The sequence below is a fragment of the Staurois parvus genome, unplaced genomic scaffold, assembly GCF_062004578.1.
Source record: "Staurois parvus isolate SC_StPar_1 unplaced genomic scaffold, SC_StPar_1.0 ptg000704l, whole genome shotgun sequence".
Classification (NCBI taxonomy): domain Eukaryota; kingdom Metazoa; phylum Chordata; class Amphibia; order Anura; family Ranidae; genus Staurois; species Staurois parvus.
In genome coordinates, this window is record NW_028318500.1 from 7046178 (window position 1) to 7062723 (window position 16546).

Sequence of the window (16546 nt, forward strand, 5' to 3'; positions counted from 1 at the left end):
AAAATAAATTCCAGTATATATACCGTGTGCAAAATCACGTATATATACACATAATTTTGCATCTCCAGGTAGGGGACACACATGTGCACTGGCCATGCGCACACCCTACCTGCGCCGCCATTCATGGCCGCAGCTGTCAATCACTGGGTCCCAGCTGGTGATTACTCGCCGGCGCCTGGTGATTTCCGAGGATCTCCGACGGAGAGAACTGTTTTGTTTCCTAACAGTTCTCCTCCCTGTCAGCTTGGGCACACTTCTTTGGATGGCTGTGCACAGCCATTCAGAGCAGTGTGATTACAGTGAAGCACACTGACACAGCCCCCTAGTAAAACACTCCCAGCACACAGATAACAATTTGATCGCCCCTCATGTTAACCCCTTCCTGCCCAGTGCCATTATTACATTGTCAGTGCTTTTCTTTTAGCACTGATCACTGTATTGCTGTCACAGGGGATGTCAGTGACACCAAGTCAGTTACCCCCAGTGTCAGAATGTCTGCCGCAGTTGGTGATCGCCACCATTACTAGTAAAAATATTTTTTTTCTAAATCCCAGTATATATATTGCCATTTGTAAACGCTATAACATTCAGGTAAACCAATTCATATACACGTATTGAGAATTTTTTTTTAAGCAAACACATGTAGCAGTGGCTAAGTGGTTAGCACTTTTGCCTGGTAGTACTAGGGTCGTTGGTTTGAATCCCAACCATGGCACCACCTACCTGGAGTTTGCATATTCTCCCTGTGCCTGCGTGGGTTTCCTCTGGGTACTCCGGTTTCCTCCCACACTCCAAAGACATACTGGTAGGTGAATTGGATCCTGTCTAAATTGGCCCTTGTATTTGAATGTGAGTCACGGACCTTAGATTGTACGCCCCTTGAGGGTTAGGGACTGATGTGAATGTACAATGTATATGTAAAGCGCTGCGTAAATTGATGGTGCTATATAAGTACCTGAAATAAATAGCAGAATACATTTTGGCCTAAATTTATGAAGTAATTTGATTTTTACAATTTTTTTATTGGATACGTTTATAGCAAAAAGTAAAAAATATTGGGTTTTTTTCAAAACGGACTTTAATGTTTATAGTGCAAAAAATAAAAACCACACAGGTGATCAAATACCACCAAAAGAAAGCTGAATTTGTGTGGGAAAAAAAGGCCGTAAATTTAATTTGGGTGCAGCGTAGCATGACCGCGCAATTGTCAGTTAAAGTAATGCAGCGCTGTATCACCAAAAACGGCCTGGTCAGGAAGGGGGGTGAATCCTCTGGAGGGCACGTGGTTAGGGACCACATATTTCTATGCTGCACCCAATATAAAGGAGGATTTCCAGATGCTAGATAGTAAGAGCCTGCATCACAGGTATTGTCCTGAGCTCCCCCACACCAGACTAGCCGCCTTCTACACAGTAATAGACGATGATACGGGAACTATGGTGCTCTGTTTATCTGCCCGCCGTGTGTGCGCACTTCTCCCGCTGACATCATGTGGGAGAGGGACAGAGAGCGTTAGCAGCGCTCCGCCCACTCTGATCACCTGACGCACTCCCCTCTCACAGCGCGTGCGCGCTCTTCTCCGTAGCTGTCGGGAGTGCGCTTGGTGTTCGCCAGTCACGAGCGCGCAGCCGCGGCCTCTCCGCCAGTGCAAGTTCGGTACCTGCTGGCCGTGTGTCATCTATGTGCCATGGGCTTACCTCTCCGGGATCTCAGCCCCTCCTCACCGTGAGGCCCGGACGCCATGTTGTGTGAGAAGCTGCATAGCCGCCGCGGATAGACCCAGGGCCCGAGCCCCGACCCCCCGGAGGAGCAGCAGAAGCCGCCGCCATGGCTGAGCAGACGTATTCATGGTGAGGGAGGCCGGTGCTGGGGGGATTTGTATGTGTGCGGTGTTATGTAGGACGGGGCCGCCGTGCTTTGTTCGGGCCCCGGGGGTGGAGGGGGATGTGTAGGGAAGGTCGTTGTGGCCTCGGCTCCCAGTCTCAGGCAACCTCGGCGGTGTCTGGTGAGGTGACCCCGGGCGGATGTGGTGGAGGTGGGGAGGGGGGTGATGGAGGGCTGTGGTGGGAGAATGGCGTCTGAATCGCACTGATCGGGATGTGGATTGGATAGGGCTGGCTGTGCGAGGCTGAGGCTGGGCTGATCCCTCACCGAGATCGGCCGATAGATTTGTAAACAAAGGATAGACATGAATGGATGAGCCGTGCCTTCTCCCCGGGGGGCTGCCTCCACACTGCTGGCCTCTCCTGGGGGGTGGATGGACACAGGACAGCCTGCTCACACACAGGCAGGGGGGCACACAGGATGGCTGTAGATTAGGAAGTGTCTGTGTATTTCTAGAACATGGAACAATGGCTGCCTCGGGTGATGGCACTTCATACATGCTGGATGTACATCCATCCTGTGCCCCATCAGACAGGCTGACCCTGGACAAGATCCTTGTTGGCTCAGGGGCCACACAGTCACATCACAGGACTGTATTCTGCTTCTCAGGGTCTTGAAGTGCAGTATCCATCACACCACAGGTGAACCTACCTGTCATACGCAGTACATGGGCTTACTTTGTTTATTGTGAGGTATAAAGCAGTATTCAATCTGTTATGTTAAAGGGATAATAAAGGCATATTGTTTTTCAAATACCATGTTATACTTACCTGCTCACGGCAGTGGTATCCGTATGGGGGCTCCAGAGGCCTGCTGTGCTGGCTCCTCCTGTCTGTCCGGTGCCCCCATAGCAAGCAGCTTGCTACGGGGGGCACCCTCTGCTCCCTGTGTCTATTCACTCACAGCCATGGCCTGGCCCCTCTCCTCATTTGCTCACTGTCTATGATTGATAGCAGTCGGAGCCAATGAGGAAGGAGAGTCCCTGGAGAGCCAAGGCTCTTGTTCGAATTGCTGGATTGAGATGGTGGTCTATTAAAGTGGTTATAAATGCATGAAGGTAAAAAAAAACTTCTGTGTGCAGGAGTTTCCCCAGCACCCTCAATACTTACCTGAGCCTCATCTTGTGGTTGTTCCAGCGATGTGAATAACAGCCTCGGCTGTCCTGGGTCTCTGCCTCCTCTTTGGCTGAAACAGCAAGCGGGAACCATTGGCTCCCGCTGTTAATTACAGCAAGTCAGCCAACGAGGGGAGAGGGTGGGACGGAGCCAAGCGTGTGTGAATGGGCACATGGAGCAGCGGGTGCCCCTGTAGCAAGCTGCTTGCTGTGGGGGCACCCGACAGGTGGAGCCAGGAGAGCCTGCGGGGGATCTGAGGAGTATGAAGGCTGCTCTGTGCAAAACCACTGCACGCAGCAGGTAAGTATAGACGTTTGTTATTTTACAAAAAAATTAACCGTTAGATTCGCTTTAAGTATTAGGGGTGGCTGTGGGGGTAGGGGGGCCGCACACAGGTTTTTTTACCTTCATACATAGAATACATGAAGGTAAAAAAAACCTTGAGCCTTTACAACCACTTTTAAGATTCAGCCCTGGGTTACACTGGTGTGATTTGTCATACAATTTGCCAGTTCCAAATCGCTTGACAAGTCGCAGCACATTAGTGGCAATGGAACTGCTCAAATAGCCACAAAATATGTCGCAACGACTTTGAAAAAGGTTCCCGCTCTACGTCTCTGTTTCATTGCAACTTGCATTGACTTAATTTACTGTTAAATGAAAACGCAAGCCAAAGTGAAATCGGTCATCTGCGGCTTTAAAATCACACTGAGGTAGCACTATTGCTATGAAAGCTGCACTGGTGTGAACCAGGGCTTAAGCCGTGCCAAAGGAACGTCCTATGGCTAGAGAGTCTTGGGTAAAGTTTGGAGGATAAAGCTGGCCATACATGGATTCACTTTCAACCGGTTTAGCAGGGACCCACCAAATTTGGATTCACGTGTGAGGACAGGGGTTGTACAGCAAGTCAACTTTTGTTCAACCAGCCTGTCGAATAAATGCCGTTCTATTATCGCCTCTAGCTATAAAACACAATAGCTCAGTGGGAGTGATTTCCTCAATCCATTTCCAATGTGTGGTTGGGGGAATCAGTTTTTTTCATTTAATCCGCTGGTTGAATGAAAGAAAAAAAAATAACAAATCATATTTGGGCTGCTTCGGTTCACCCAGGCCCATTCACAACTGAGCATTTCGGGAATGTGCATGGAGCTTGCAGTGTCATTAAATCTTACTGACACCCAAACGCAGCTAGCGCACAAAATGCACCAAGCTCTGTAAGTGAATGGGTGGCCTATGCTTTTGCAGGGAAAAAAACTCGCAAACACACATTCTCACCACATGTAGATGTGAATGGGGCCCTTGGATGGGGGTGGGGGAGAATAGTAAACATATTTTATAGTATATATTTTTGCAAAAAAATAATAATTCCCCCCAGGCAGGCATGGCCTCCAGCATTCTTACCTGTACCACTGTATGGGCTTTCTGTTGGAAAGCTGGAGAAAGTATCCGTGGACTAGAGTGTTCATCAGCACCCTTGCAGTCCATTGAGAGCTGCAAGTCATTTGACATGGCAGAGATGCACAAATTTTAAAATGTTACAGCGGCTACAGGGGAGAGGTGGAGCATGTTACCCCCTAAATAACAGGTGTAATATGTTCCAAACATGAACTTAGCCTGTAAGACAGCAGGGAAGGAGTACCTACAGAGGTCCATGTTTATTCCCACGATTTGGTGCCAGTTCACACAGTACAGAGGTACAATCTGATTGCAGTGTGTTCTTTAGCCACTTGCCCTCCAGAGGATTTACCCCCCCCCCCTTCCTGACCAGGTAATTTTTTGCGTTACTTTAATTAACAATTGCGCGGTCATGCAACACTGCACCCAAATGAAATTTATGTCCTTCCCCCCCCCCCCCCCACTAGTAGAGCTTTCTTTCGGCGGTGTTTGATCACCTTTGCGGTTTTTATTTATTGCACTATAAAAAAAAAAAGGCCAACAATTTTTTTACTATTTGCTATTAAATATGTCCAGTAAAAAAATGTAAAAAATCAAATTTTGTCATAAATGTCTATGCTAAAAATAATTTCAATACGTGTAAATTATTTGGTTTATGTTAAAGTTATAGCGTTTACAAATGGCGGTATATATACTGGGATTTTTTAATTTTTACTAGTAATGGCGACAATCACCAACTTATAGCAGGACTGGCGGATATTCTGGCACTGGGGGGAACTGGCTTGGTGTCACTGATATCCCCAGTGACACCAATACAGTGTTCAGTGCTAATAAAAAGCACTGACGCTGTACTAATGGCACTGAGTAGGAAAGGGTTAACAGTGTGCTGTTTTATTAGGGGCTGTGTATGTATGCTTCACTGTAAACCATGCAAAGCAGTGTGCAGGAGCTGACAGGGGAGAGAACTGTTTTGTTTACAAACAGTTCTCCCCCCATTCTGAGATGCTCGGCAATCACCAGCCGGGACCCAGTGATTGACAACTGCGGCCATGAATGGTGGTGTGGGTAGGGTGCACGTGCCCCCTACCCGGATATGCAAAATTGCGTGTGTGTGTATGTATATATATATATATATATATATATATATATATATATATATACAGTCATGGCCGAAATTGTTGGCACCCTTGATATTTTTCCTGAAAATCAAGTATTTCACACAAAAAAGGTATTGCATTAACACATGTTTTGCTATACACATGTTTATTCCCTTTGTATGTATTGGAACAAATATAAAACAGAGGCAGAAAAGCAAATATGACATAATGTCACACAAAACCCCAAAAATGGGCTGGACAAAAGTATTGGCACCCTTAACTTAATATTTGGTTGCACACCCTTTGGAAAACATAACTGAAATCAGTCGCTTCCTATAACCATCAATAAGCTTCTGACACCTCTCACCCGGAATTTTGGACCACTCTTCCTTTGCAAACAGCTCCAGGTCTCTCTTATTGGAAGGACACCTTTTCCCAACAGCAATTTTAAGATCTCTCCACAGGTGTTCAATGGGATTTAGATCTGGGCTCATTGCTGGCCACTTCAGAACTCTCCAGCGCTTCTTTGCCATCCATTTCTGAGTGCTTTTTGACGTATGTTTGGGGTCATTGTCCTGCTGGAAGACCCAGGATCTTGGACGCAAACCCAGCTTTCTGACACTGGGCCCTACAGTGCGACCCAAAATCCTTTGGTAATCCTCAGATTTCATGATGCCTTGCACACAGTCAAGGCACCCAGTGCCAGAGGCAGCAAAACAACCCCAAAACATCATTGAACCTCCACCATATTTTACCGTAGGTACTGTGTTTTGTTCTTTGTAGGCCTCATTCCGTTTTCGGTAAACAGTAGAATGATGTGCTTTACCGAAAAGCTCTATCTTGGTCTCATCTGTCCACAAGACGTTTTCCCAGAAGGCTTTTGGCTTACTCAAGTACATTTTGGCAAACTGTAGTCTTGCTTTTTTATGTCTCTGTGTCAGCAGTGGGGTCCTCCTGGGTCTCCTGCCATAGCGTTTCATTTCATTTAAATGTCGACGGATAGTTCGCGCTGACACTGATGCTCCCTGAGCCTGCAGGACAGCTTGAATGTCTTTGGAACATGTTTGGGGCTGCTTATCCACCATCCGGACTATTCTGCGTTGCAATCTTTCATCAATTTTCCTCATCCGTCCACGACCAGGGAGATTAGCTACAGTGCCATGGGTTGCAAACTTCTTGATAATGTTGCGCACTGTGGACAAAGGCAAATCTAGTTCTCTGGAGATGGACTTGTAACCTTGAGATTGTTGATATTTTGCCACAATTTTGGTTCTCAGGTCCTCAGACAGTTCTCGTCTCCTCTTTCTGTTGTCCATGCTTAGTGTGGCACAGACAGACACACAATGCAAAGGTTAAGTGAACGTCTCTCCTTTTTATCTGCTTTCAGGTGTGATTTCTATATTGCCCACACCTGTTACTTGCCCCAGGTGAGTTTACAGGAGCATCACATGCTTGTAACATTCTTATTTATCCGCAGTTGTGAAAGGGTGCCAATACTTTTGTCCAGCCCATTTTTGGAGGTTTGTGTGACATTATGTCGAATTTGCTTTCTTTCCTCCCTTTTTTTGTTTTGTCCCAATACACACAAAGGGAATAAACATGTGTATAGCAAAACATGTGTTAATGCAATACGTTTCGTGAGAAATACATGATTTCCTGGAGAAATATCAAGGGTGCCAACAATTTCGGCCATGACTGTATATATATATATATATATATATATATATAATGTGTGTGTGATTTTGCGCAGCCGTGCCGCCCTGTAGCAGTACTTTTGAAGCGGTTAAAGTAGTGCATGCACTACCTTTGATGCGATCCAGTGCAATTCAGCCTGTTCAAAAGAAATTGGTTCAAGTCACCCTACACTGGACCGCATGTGAATCGCACAGGAATGTGCAGTGCGTTCCTGTGCGATTCCTGGTGTAAATCAGTCCTTTCAGCCCAGCTCCAGGCATAGATCTCTCTGTATCTATCGCGTGTGTGTGTGCGTATATGTATGGAGATATATATATAATTTTTAAAGAGGACCTTCACACCCTGTCTATTCCACAATTGGACAGTTACAGTTATTTATTTAAATAACTTTTTGGGGATAACCTAACCCATACATTCAGATTTATTGTCATGCTGCCTCCTGGGATGCCTGTTATATCTCAGGGTGGCATTCTACAGTGCTTGCAGCACGGTGCATTAACAGGGACCCTGCAGTCCCTTCCTGGTTCTTAAAGTTGGCCCACTGATGACATACATGTACAGCAGCATGCAATCAGGAGGCTAGCTAAAAACCAGGAAGAGATAGTTGGCTCCAAGATGACATCAAAACACAGGTTACTGCAGAGCATTGCTGAGTTTGCTGGGCATTTGAGTATGTTTATGAAGGACAGCCCAGGAGAAAAGTTTAGGTGGGATTTAAAAAAAAAAACCGGAGGGGTCTGGGGTGGTGTGGCAGTTACGGTTCTCCTAAATACTCCCTACTGAATTGGAATGGGGTCTATAATCGACGACAGATCTGGTGTTGTGCCTCCACCCCCTTATGCTGCTGTGCCGTTCACAAAGCACAGCGCACAGTGATGACATTTGTGTTGTTTGGCACAGTAGAGTGAGGGGGTAGAGGCACAACACAGAAACTGGAGTCCATCATAAACCCCATTCCGATGCAGTAGGGAGTCAGAAGTGCGGTTCCCGCTTTACGTATCAGTAGTTATCAGTGTAGCTTACACACAGCTACTGAAGTAATTAAGGATTTAAACCATTTAAATAAAAATGTATTGAAATATAAGATGGCAAATGGTGGTATATATATTTTGGATTTTTTTTATTTTTACTAGTAATGGCGGCGATCAGCGACTTGGAGCGGGACTGCAGGGGGCATTCTGACATGGGGAGAACTGACTTGGTGTCACTGACATCCCCAGTGACACCTATACAGTGTTCACTGCTAATAAACTGACACTGTACTAATGGCACTGGGCAGGAAGGGGTTAACATGTGGGGCGATCAAAGGGTTAACTGTGTGCTGTTTTACTGTGGGCTGTTAGTGCTTTCAACTGTAAGCACACACAAAGCAGTCTGCAGGAGCTGACAGGGGAGAGAACTGTATTGTTTACATACAGTTCTCTCCCTCTGTCAGTAATGCTTGGCAATCACTGGCCGGGACCCGGCGATTGACAGCCAAGGCCCTACCCACAAATGCAAAATTACGTATGTATACATGTGATTTTGTGCACCCCTGCTGCCCTGTAGCAGTATATCTGCTATAGGGCGGACGGAAAGCGGTTAAAAAGGAATATCGTTTTCCTGTTTATTTTTTTAATCCCTTCTTACCTTGTTTGCTGGTTTATTCACAATAAACATACTGACATACCCTGCGAATCTAATGTTCTGTAGTAATCTGCTATTCCTTTGCTGCTTACTAGTTCCAGCTCTGCCTTCTCCTCTGACATCATCAGGAGCTGGCTGTCTCTTCCTGGTTTTTGCAGCTTGCCCCGTGATGTCACAAATGTGCAGCAACATTCAGCCCTATGATGGCACAGTGATGTGAGTATCCTAATGGACTGCAGTTTTAAAGAAGTATGGGCAAACCTTTTTTTTGGCTATACTACTCCTGTGGGTCATGGGAGTGCAGTTATTTCTGCACTCCTGTGACCCATTTTAAGTTAACAGTGGGCTAAAGCCTGTTGTCACCTGATGTCACAGAGCCGGCCCAAGCTTTGAAAAGATCCCGACCAATCCGCTGAGAGCTTGAGCTAGCTGCTCCTGCACCCTGCACAGCCCAGCGCTCCAGTGAGCACTGAAGGGGCAGAGCAGAGAGCCGGTAACTGACAGCACTCTGCAGGCTGAGGACCGAGAGATGAGCAATCAGCAATGTTTGATCGCTCAGTTCTCAATCTAAGGCCCGGGTCACAATTGAGCATTTTTTAGCATGTAGCCCGAAAATGCTCAAAAAACAAAAACCTATTGTTTTTCAATCGCCCTTGTTCACATCTGAGCGTTTTATCGCTTGTAGCACAAAACTTGTAATACAAAAAAAGAATATGCGTTACTTATCAGGCAGAAGTTATACTTTTTGTCCCCACAGGCTTCAGTGGAAATGCTTAAAAAGCACAAGATGAGAGTTTTTTGGGGTGTTTTTTTCAAGTGTTTTGCGTGTTTTCTGCTCAAACAGCTCTCCACCCCTTTTTCAGCAGCACTCCAAACATCTAGTTGAAAAATGCCTGAAAAAACACCTGACAAAAGCTGCAAAAAACTCAAAAACACATGAAATCATGACAGAGTCTGCGTTCACACATGGTATTTTTGATTTGCGAGCAGAATCGCGGCAATTCTGCTCACAGTTTCAACACGCTCTTAAAAAAGGCTCAGCTGCTGTTTGTACCGCCCCCAATAGCAAGTGTAAATAAGGTCCAAAGGCTGTATCTGGGCTTTTACAGAAGCCTACACATTCTAAAACTGCTGAACTATTTATAAAAGTTAAAATCTTGTTATACTGTGCTCCTAACGTTGAGCTTTGCATTTCATTTTCCATTATATGGTTCATTAGACCACTTTCCCAAATGCATCATGTGCAAAGGGTAACAAAGCTTTGATCTCTGACTCGATTGGTGTAATGTTGTTCATATTCTTTGTGTTTGATGTATTTAATCTCTTTATATTTTTTATATCAATTTTTAAATCGGTGTACTGACTATCTGAGATTCATCCCTATTCTATTCTCTTAGTTGTATTTTTGGAATATATGGTGTAACAAACAATATTATAAACCTTATTAATATTATTCCATATAGTCTTTCCTTGTAGTTCAGAGTATTGTACTTTTATAGGTTGCTTCTCAATACACTGAAGATATTGTATACTGGAACATTTTAGAATGTTTGGAGCATAGACCGTCTGCATCCTTTTTTATTTTTGTGATTTTTTTTTTTTTTTTTTTTTGTTTTTTAATCTTCGTCTCAAGTAGACTGTGCTGGTAATTTCTTAGTTCTTTTATTTTATTGGAGAATTTTTGTATCTTGCTCAGTGGCAGATCCAATTACACAGTCCTAGACAAATGTTTCATGTTCTTCTAAAAGCAAAACTTTTGGAGTAAAAGCGGAGAGGGGTTGGAACCAATTTTATTATCTGTGTCACCGAGATCTGTTCTCTCTAGTGGCCCTGATCACCAGTGCCATAGGGAATTAAGGTGGGGGGGTAAATGCATTTTGTGTTTCCACCAGAACAGAAATCAAGGAAAAAACTTTCAGTGGGGGCAATTGTTCCTATGAATCAGTCAAAGATTGCTCATTGCGTGGCCCTATCAGCTACTTCCAGATCAAAAAAAGTCTTTTTTCTGTCCATTCGAAGGAGCTTGGTTGGATCTTTATTTATATGCATGCAAGCACTGCTTGGGTATTCTGGCAGAATAAAATAGCCCAAAGTGGAAGATTCATCTATCAGTGCTGCTTAGCATGGTTAGAGAGGTCTGTATGTGGCAACATAAAGGATAAGTTCACCTTTAGAACATGTTCTACCCGTTTTTAGGGTAGAACATGAAACCTCTTTCTGCTTCTACATCTCCGATTCCCCTCTCCATGCGACAGTGGGCATGGAAACTTCTCCCCACACCCGCTGTCACAATTTAAAAGCAGCAGGGCTCTGCCCACATGGTCACATCATTCATTCAGCATCATTCATTCACAGTTTCCTGTAAATGCATAGCATACTAGTAAAATCAGCCATTGCGGCCGATGGATTGTAGTTCAGAGAACGACGAGGGCGCTGGTGAGCACTCTGGTAGTTCATTGATTCTTCCTGCACTCAAGTAACTGCCTTCCCATACAAGTTACAGGCAAACGGCTATCCTAAGAGTCTGCAGGAGCCTGAGCTTGCACCAGCAATCTGTTAATCGCAGGTGCAGTGCTCTGTATAGGCTCCTTAGGAAAAATTAGTAAATGCACATATTTTTACTTGCAAAAAAAAGTGCATTTATTTGTTTCTTTTCAAAAGGTGAACTTATCCTTTAAAGCTGAACTTCAGAAAACTAAAAAGTGCTCCCTTGCAGTTTTGCTGTGCCTGCACTGCACATGTTAACTGCTTGTTCAGTGTAGGGGACAGTAAGAGTACTTTTACTACCCGATCTTCCACTTCCCACTGCAAACAATGTTTCTTTCATTCAGTGGACTGTTCTCCATGTCCTGTCATCCAGTACAGGGCTATGGGTCCTGCATTGGCCTAAGCATCGTTAATGGAACTTAGACTGCTGGAGAGCAGGGGAGAAGAGGCTATAGGGACTGGTCTAGCAGAGGAGCCTGTGAGATCAGAGCATTGGGTAAGCAAAAAATTTTTTTCACTGTCAGGTGCAGTCCTCACAATATCCTCTCGCGTCCTCTTGAGTAGTCAGGACATGATGGGGAATAGCTTGGAGACACAAAAAAAAAATAGTTCTAATTGTCCTTACTCAATCCAAAATCGTGGGGTCCTTTTGGCATTAGAGTTAGAGCGCACTCAGACACTGGCACCCATCATACATACTCGGCTGATTTTTTTTTTTCTTCCTTTGTCTACATCCATGTTGGAGTTGAGTGCAGGCAGCCTATAGAAGTGAATGCAGATGCAGCGTGTGCACAGCACATCTCCATGTCAAAATTTGACACTTGCACAGTAGCAGGTGCAGTTGTCTCCTGTCCAAGAATTTTCATACCGTTTTAGGCATTCTAATTTTCAATGTAGCATGAGAATATGGAAAAATGCAATCATTCATTCGATTTACTGATAGTGTGAACTAGGCTTAGAATGTGGTGGTTGCATTAGTTTTCTTTTTTCAGGCTTTTCACTTTAACAGATTTACTGGCTGGATCACCAGATAAAAATAATTTCCAACTTCCTTTAAGTTTTTACACTGGACAGCGAAGATTATAATGGCCAGATTTTATTAATTTATGTAAAACCTTTTTCCCAAAAGAAAAACAATGACCTAACCTGTATTCTTAGTTGTATGAGAAGTGGGGATGGAGACTGCAGGGGGATGTGTCAGCAGGAGGCAGAGAGAGCAATTTCAGCACAAGTCTTGGAAGTTGGCGGACAGGCAAACTGTGCTCCCAGCACAGCCAGAAAACTGACCACAGAGATGGATCTGCTTTAATAAAACCATCCATCATGGTTCGTTTGAAATAGGAGAGCGGGTTACTGGTAGCATCACCAGGTATTTCACACAAAGCAAGAAATACAAAGAGAACAAAATGCTTTGTACACAAGTATGTGGTACAACAGACATATATCACAAATATGAAATGTTGCAGTAAGAAACACTAAGTTCATCAAACACTACCCTGCCCACAGATTGACAATGCTGCTGCCCAATGGTTCCTCCATTATTCCTCAAGTAGAATGGAGACAACCTAAGACAGGAGTGTTCTACTGGCTGAATCACTGGGTGGAAAAAAAGCCAAAAACAAAACAAATGAAGCCACTGCTTTTTAAGGATTAACAGGCTGCAATATATTACATTGTATAGTGCATCCAGAAAGTATTCACAGCGCTTAACTTTTGCCACATTTTGTTCTGTTACAGCCTTATTCCAAAATGGATTAAATTAAATTTTTCCTCAACATTCTACAAACAATACCCCATAATGACAACGTGAAAGAAGTTTGTTTTGAAATCTTGGCAATTTTATTAAAAATAAAAATAAAAAAAAAAAGTACATAATTATTCACAACCTTTGCCATGACACTCAAAATTGAGTTTTGGTACATCCTGTTCCCACTGATCATCCTCGAGATGTTTCCACAACTTGGAGTCCACCTGTGGGAAATTCAGTTGATTGCACATGATTTTGAAAGGTATAAATCTGTCTATATAAGGTCCCACAGTAACAGTGCATGTCAGAGCACAAACCAAGCCATGAAGTCCATCAGGGTGGATTTGATTTAAATCAAACTGATTTAAATCCTAGTTTTCTACATAGACTAATTCTTGCTGGTATAACTTTAATATGCAAGTAGATGAAGATTTTTAGAATAACAACTTTTCATATTAGTTTTTTTTATCCCCAGTTTAATAACATTACAGCATGTTATTTGCTTAAACAAACATCCATGTTTGTTAACTAATGTGGCTAAACAATATATATATTTTAAGAAACTTCGACTGTCAGCCCCTTCCTCCTCACACTTGGTTTCACTTTCTTCTTGTGCAGATCTATTCCACTCCAAACAATCAGAAAAATATTGTTTCTATTCACTGAACTTCTTGAAACTTAGCACTGAAGGGGTTGATTCTGTATTCATAGGTTTGTAGAAGTTAGGATGAAGGTCTTTTTCTTAACTCTGTTCATGTTATAACATTTTTGCTGTGAAGAAGAGGCATGTGATCTCCGCTGAGTCCAATTCAGTTTTGAGAACTGCAAAAGTAAACCGAGCATCTGTGATAATATCTTGTAGGCAGAGAAACTGCCCAATAATCTTACAAAAACCTCTGGAAGAGCATGACATTGTGAATGGATTCATGGAATTTATTTACAAAAAAATTAAACATATACAGCCTTATTCTACATAATTAAAAAAACTAATCTTTATTTCATGATGGAATAACCTTTGGATGGTAATATATTTTCCTCAAAAAGCATTTTATTTAAAAAAATCCGATTTAAATCAAAAAAATCCGATTTAAATCAAAAAAATCCGATTTAAATCAAAAAAATCCGATTTAAATCAAAAAAATCCAATTATTTATTTATTTATTTATTTTTTTTAAAAATCATTGATTTTTATCCACCCTGAAGTCCATAGATCTCTGAGACAGGATTGTATAAAGGCACAGATCTGAGTAAGGGTACAGAAACTTTTCTGCAGCATTGAAGGTCCCAAGGAGCACAGTGGCCTCCATCATCAGTAAATGGAAGAGGTTTGTAACCACCAGGAACCTTCCTAGAGTGGGCCGCCCGGTCAAAATGAGCGATCGAGGGAGAAGGGCCTTAGCCAGGGAGGTGACCAAGCACCCGATGGTCACTCTGAAAGAGCTCCAGTGTTTCTCTGTGTAGAGAGGACAACCTTTCAGAAGAACAACCATCTCTGTAGCACTCCCACCACTCAGGCCTGTATGGTAGAGTGGCCAAATGGAAGCCAGTCTTCAGTAAAAGGTAAATGGCAGTCCACCTGGAGTTTGCCAAAAGGCACCTGAGGGTTTCTCAAACCATGAGAAACAAAACTCTCTGGTCTGATGAAACAAAGATTGAACTCTTTGGCCCGAATGCCAAGCATCATGTCTGGAGGAAACCAGGCACCGCTCACCACCTGGGCAATATCATCCCTACAGTGAAGCATGGTGGTGGCAGCATCATGCTGTGGGGATGTTTTTCAGCGGCAGGAACTGGGAGACTAGTCAAGATGAAAGGATAGATGAATGCAGCAATGTATAGAGACATCCTTGATAAATATGTGTTCCAGAGCGCTCTGGATCTTAGACTGGGGCGACGGTTCAGCTTTCATCAGGACAACGACCCTAAGCACACAGTCCACATACCAGAGGAGTTGCTACGGGACAATTCTGAATGTCCTGAAGTGGCCCAGCCAGAGCCCAGAGTTAAACCTGATTGAACATCTCTGGAGAGATCTGAAAATGGCTGTGCACCGACACTCCCCATCCAACCTGATGGAGCTTGAGAGGTACTGCAAAGAAGAATGGGAGAAATTGCCCAAAAATAGGTGTGCCAAGCTTGTAGCATCATACTCAAAACGACTTGAGGCTGTAATTGGTGCTAAAGGTGCTTCAACAAAGTATTTATCAAAGGCTGTGAGTACTTATGTACATGGGGTTTATTATTTTTTAATTTTTTAATAAATTGCAAAGATTTCAAAACTAACTTCTTTCATTGTTTCATTCGTTGTCATGATGGGGTATTGTTTGTAGAATGTTGAGGGAAAAAATGAACTTAATCCATTTTGGAATAAAGCTATAACATAAAATGTGGGAAAAGTTAAGTGCTGTGAATACTTTCTGGGTGCACTGTATATGGGTTTAATACTGCTTGAACTGTAAAGGTTCAGACTGTTTGTTTTTCTACATTACTTTCTCAAAATATGTTGCTCAAAAACTGATGTTCCTGTATTTTGCCTTTACTGTTGGGCACTCAAGAAGACGTTTTTATTTCATTAAGCAGGACATTCCCATAGTTACTTCTCTTCTGAGGCTAGGGAAGTGAAAATATATACCCCAAAAAAAACACAAACATGCTTCTTCCTAGCTCTTGTCATTCTTTTTTTTTTTTTTTTAATGCAGGCGGCTTTTTATCCTGTTTTTATCTGGTGATCCTATCAGTACTCCTCAAAACTGACAGTCCTAGGTTTACATTGCATCTTTAGTGTTTGTCCATGTAGGAGCAGCATTGTTGCGCCTAGAATGCTTGCTACTTAGTAGCGTATACAGCCCATACTCTTCATTGTAGCCTCAACCTTAGGACTGACCACTAACAGCAGCAGCTGTTTGGAACAGGGTACATGTTGAGTAAAGGCTTACTGGCTGAACAAAAAAAAGGTATTTCCAGCTTAACACTACCCTTTCCAAAAGTTGACAGTGCTACTTTCAATAGGTGTCTGCGTTGCTTCTCCATTCAGGGTGGAGACATCCTTATGCTGTCCATACATTTATAGATATTCTTTTGAAATTTTCTAACCATTAGTGGGGTCAAATCGACATTCGTTTTCTACCGCAGTGATGGGAATATTCAAAGATGCAGGAAGGAAAAGTTCTCAGTTGAATGAATTTTCAAACTGCGTATGTGGTTTTCATTCAGTAATTACATTTGTTTTGAAATTGAATGTTAAAAGCAAGTGAAATTTTCACATGACTTTTGTCCATTCGTCGAATGTACAAAGAATTATTGTATGAATGTTCGTACCAATATTCTCGCCTGATTGATGATCTATACGTCTATGGCCAGAATAAAACGGCTGGATCAGGAGGTGAAAGTAAAGATAAGACATTCAGTAGTCTAAGAAAATAAAACAAATGCAGCCACCGCATTTAAGAATCAGTAAACTGCAATATATGACATTTTTGTTTTTGGGTTTAAAAGCATTT

General features: G+C 43.1%; 1 protein-coding gene across 1 annotated transcript in view; it reads left to right on the forward strand.

Annotated features, from left to right (window-relative positions):
• Nucleotides 1-1558: 1558 nt before the first annotated feature.
• The window catches only part of SPPL3 (signal peptide peptidase like 3), a 68217-nt gene continuing 53229 nt past the window's right edge, over nucleotides 1559-16546 (forward strand). The window contains exon 1 of the mRNA XM_089653282.1: nucleotides 1559-1850. Within this exon, the coding sequence (XP_089509408.1) occupies nucleotides 1828-1850 (23 nt within the window). The 5' untranslated portion in view covers nucleotides 1559-1827. The remainder of the gene's footprint in view (nucleotides 1851-16546) is intronic.